Here is a 4,432-nt window from a genome sequence, read left to right as displayed (position 1 = left end):
ATATATATATATATATATATATATATATATATATATATATACACGAATGTGTGTGTGTTTACATAGGACTGAATGGGTTTATGGCCAAATCCATAATGTTTGTGTATGTATAAGAGGGCAGGATGTGTGAAATGTGTGTGTAAAATATATACACGCCTGTTTACAAATATCTATGTGTATATGTGGGTATGTTTACATAGGAGAGAATGGCTAGTATATGACGAACCTATAGAATTGTTTATGTGTATATATGATGGTTGCGTAAAGTGTGTGTGTGTTGGTGTAATATATATATGCACACGCCAGTTTACAAAAGTATACGTAGATGTGTGTAAAATATATACACGTCTGTTTACAAAAGTAGACGTATGTGTTTGCATAGGACAGTTGGGTTTATAACCATCCTAAAGAAAACGTCTGTGTGTATATGAGAGCTGCGTAAAGTGTGTGTGTGTGTGTGTAAAATATATACACGCCTGTTTACAAATATTGCAATTAAGCTTATCCGTGTGTGTGTATATATATATATATATATATATATATATACACACACACAGGGAAGACTGGTTGGATTTAGGAGCTGCCTATAAATATGCTTGTGTCTATATGGGTTTAGAAAGTGTAAAGTGTGTGTGTGTGTGTGTATAAAATATATACACGTATCTAGTAGCTGTTTATTAATACAGTATATTAAGAGCTTATCCGTGTGTGTGTTTACATAGGACTGAATGGGATTATGACCAGACTAGAGAAATGTTTATATCTATATTTAAATGTGTATAGTGTTTGTGTAAAATGTATACACACGTCTGTTTACAAATATAGTAAGATTATAAGCTTTTCAAAAACTGTGTAAACGGAATACAGATTTAAAGGGGGGTATCCTAGCTTTTAAAGTCTTAAATTCAAAGTGGTCTTTTGGTAGAGCTTTTACAACACACACATACCAATATTAACACACTAGACTGTGATGTGTATATATCTTAAACAAAGAATCGCATTTACACATGCTTATATAGGAGATGAATGAATCTGTTTATTCCTATTGTTTATGGATGTAAAAAACCATCCTTCTTTCCACACATACAACACATATATTTATACACACAAAGAAATATATATTTCTATGTGTGTGTGTGTGTGTGTTTGTATATATATATATATATATATGAGGTTGTCTTCGTGCATGTGTTAGGGGTACCTTCATATTTTTGAGGGGGGTGTTTCGTGAAAAAGAAGAAAGAGAGAAAGAAAGAAAGAACCGACCTGATAGGGTGGTGGAGGTCCGAGAGCTGGGTCTGATCCATCGTTACTGTCGCTACCTCTCAATAAAGATATATCATCTGCATTCGGAGTCTTTAAACAGTTACCCATTTTTTTTTCTTTTTCGTTTGTACTTTTCAATGATGGCGATTTACTTAAAATAACCAGTTCCTCTTAACAATAAAGCTGTCGGTTTTTAGTGCTGCTCTGGCTGTTTTTTTCCCTGTGGTTTGTGTTTTTGTTTTTTTTTTGGTTTCGTTATTTATCAATGGTATTATTGTGGATGGTATTGGTGGTAGTTATAGATGTGTGTGTGTTATAAGTGTTTGTTTGTTGGTAGTGGGAGTGGTTGTGGATGTTGATATTGGGTATAATAAAGGTACAAGATCAAGAGGAACCATGATCGGGCCTTGAGAGAGAAGAGAGTAAGAAGAGCAGAATGGCAAATAATAAACAAAACAAAGCAGCAACAACACCAACCAGCAGAGAGAATCGGAACTGAGGACAGAGAGAGGGAAATATCTAGACATAGAGACTATCTGAGACAGAGAGAGACGTACGTAGACATAGAGGGGGGGAAAAGAGGAGAAAAACAAAGGGTTGGAGAAAAAGAGGGGGTCATAGAAGAAGGGGTCGTGGAAGCATGAGAAAGGGCCATAGGAGAAGAAAAGGGAGTCATAGAAGAAATGGTTAGGGAAGAAGAAGAAAGGGTCATAAGAAACGAATAGAGAAAAACAACAACAGTGACGAGAGGAGACTTTGGTCAGTTTAAAGTCTGTTAATGTTTTGTTTTGATTATATTTTGTGTTTCCTTGCTCCTCTTCGTCTCTGTTTTTCTTTCTTTCTCTTTTAGTCGGTCATCCCTGCATCATTGTCGAGACGCAGTCCGTGAGGTTAATGAAATGTTTTACTTGTTACTAATTACTAAAAAATCAAGTCAGTCATGTCAAGTCCGTAGAAGTCAGTCAAGGCGAGTAGCGGCAACAGCAGTAGCAGTAGTAGTAGTAGTAGCGGCAGCAGTGATGGTAGTTGTAGTAGTGGTGGTAGTGTCAGTAATAATAGTAGTAGTAGTAGTATTAGTATTGCTGCTGCTTTGGCTGCTGCTGATAATACTATTGCTCTTATACACACACATATACACACAAGAAGGTTTGCATACACCACGCGCACATATGTATATGTATATATATCTGTGCGTGTGTCAATATATATATATATATAACCTTATGTGTATGTGTATATATATATGTGTGTGTGTAATCATATATACATATAAATATACATACATAAATCTATACGTTTATACATATGTATATATAATATATATATATATATATATATATATATGCATTTATATCTATCTATCTATCTATCTCTCATATATGTGTGTGTTATGTATATATATGCATTGAGGAATCACTGGAAATCTATTCATTGTTTATAATACTCGACACAATGAAGCAGGCAATGGGGGTGGGGAGAGATACCCGAGACAAGCAAAGCGTCGGGTTGTCTCCATTACGTTATTTAATTTCACCTCTCACCGATATGAGTTCAAATCCTGGTAATCGCTTCGTCTTTCATTGTTCTGAAAAGATCGATAAAATTAGAATTCCTGTTTTTGTTTTTTTGTATCTGTCTGGCACTGCTCGGAACAGAACTATTAAATAAGTACCATGTATATGTTCGGGTCGATAATATCGAGTTTCCATATGCACCCTATTGGATGTATTTGAATGGACCTTCGTAAATCTGCAGACGTGACTGTTTGCTATAAATGCCAACCAAATAGCTCTTAAATTGTAGCCAGTCAAGTTAAATGATGTAGTTACTACTTAGTTCTACACAGAAGACGGGATGGTCATGGCTGAAAGGTCTTTGATCACAGGTCTGTTCGTCCTGATCTGACTTGGTGCTAAATAACAAAAGCATTAAGGAAGAGAAGAAGGAAACATCAGTGACGACTTGAGTACAAAAAGGAAAACAGTGGAAAATTTTAGTTTATTAACTCTGAAAAGTACCAAACCAAAAGCTTTGATTACTTACAAAAAGGTAATCTTTTTCATTAGCACTTGTACAGGTATCCTTTAAAAATTCCAGGCTTCCCAAAATTCACCAACACTACTTTTGTGCTCCTTTCCTCTTTATGGCTCTTTTACAATTCTCTTTTCTGGTTTCTTTATGTGTTTTTATCCTGTGTGTTATGTATGTACTTTTGGCTGTTATTGCTGTCTTTCTCTGCCTGATTTATTGCTGTTTTCTGTCCCCGTTGTTTACTCTTTCCCAACAAGTTGTAGGGCACCTGAGTAACTACCACTCTATTGGTTACGATGACGAGGGGTCCAGTTGATCTCATCAACAGAATAGTCTGCTCAGGCAATTAATGCGCAAGTGGCTGAGTACTCCATAGACACGAGTCCCTTTAATGTACTTCTCATTGAGACTCAGCATGTCACAGAATACTACTCATTTTTGCCAGCTGAATGAACTGGAGCAATGTGAAATAAATGTCTTGCTCAAGGACTCAATGCATCACTAGGAATCGAACTCAATGAGCCAAATACCCTAACCACTGAGCTACCTTCATTCCTGAGTTCTATGGACAATAAATTCATTATTAGAGACAAGGCAGCTGAATCGTTAGAGTATCAGAATAACTGCTGGGGCAGTATTGCTTCTGCAGTTCTGTATTTAAGAGATGAGGAATTATGTACACTATTTACATTTGACAGATATTTGTCCTCGTCTTGTTTGTTGTTAACCACTACGCCATATGCATGTGGGCATATGGCGTAGTGGTTAAGAGCGCGGGCTACTAACCCCAAGATTTCGAGTTCGATTCCAGGCAGTGACCTGAAGAATAATAATAGTAATAGGATCTTTTTTAAAACGGGGGCCACATTTTTCATTAATGTTTTACGTAGTGTTTTTGGTACCGAAAGACTTTCAAACTTCGTATACTTATCTATTTTGTGTTATAGAACAGAAAAATATTTTTGTATTCGAATTTATTTCATGTAAAAAAATTGTCTTATTTCGATAATTTCAACCAATCACTGACAAGTATTCAGTTGTTTATATTTACTCCTTTGGCTGATTAAGCGGTGTAAAGCGTATTTAATTTCCATAGCTTCGTTTTGCTTTTTTCTTTTTAAATTTGCTGTTTTAC

At 35.6% G+C, this 4,432-nt stretch overlaps 2 protein-coding genes across 3 annotated transcripts in view; one reads left to right on the top strand and one right to left on the bottom strand.

Annotated features, from left to right (window-relative positions):
- Window positions 1-2,288, bottom strand: part of LOC106877474 (RING finger protein 11) — a 65,826-nt gene extending 63,538 nt beyond the window's left edge. The window contains exon 1 of the mRNA XM_052971093.1: window positions 1,267-2,288. Coding sequence (XP_052827053.1) covers window positions 1,267-1,374 — 108 coding nt within the window. The 5' untranslated portion in view covers window positions 1,375-2,288. The remainder of the gene's footprint in view (window positions 1-1,266) is intronic.
- Window positions 1-4,432, top strand: part of LOC106880774 (eukaryotic translation initiation factor 2 subunit 1) — a 40,638-nt gene that overhangs the window by 3,290 nt on the left and 32,916 nt on the right. Inside the window, exon 1 of one of the 2 annotated variants that reach the window (XM_014930881.2) lies at window positions 3,158-3,315. The exons of the other annotated variant lie outside the window; for it this stretch is intronic. The gene's annotated coding sequence lies outside the window, so the exon portion shown is untranslated. Of the gene's footprint in view, window positions 1-3,157; window positions 3,316-4,432 lie in introns of those variants that run through there. 2 annotated transcript variants of the gene reach the window in all.

This window comes from Octopus bimaculoides, chromosome 10 (assembly GCF_001194135.2).
Source record: "Octopus bimaculoides isolate UCB-OBI-ISO-001 chromosome 10, ASM119413v2, whole genome shotgun sequence".
In the NCBI taxonomy this organism is placed as follows: domain Eukaryota; kingdom Metazoa; phylum Mollusca; class Cephalopoda; order Octopoda; family Octopodidae; genus Octopus; species Octopus bimaculoides.
The sequence above is the reverse complement of the archived record's forward strand: the minus strand, read 5'-3'. Positions and strand labels throughout refer to the sequence as shown.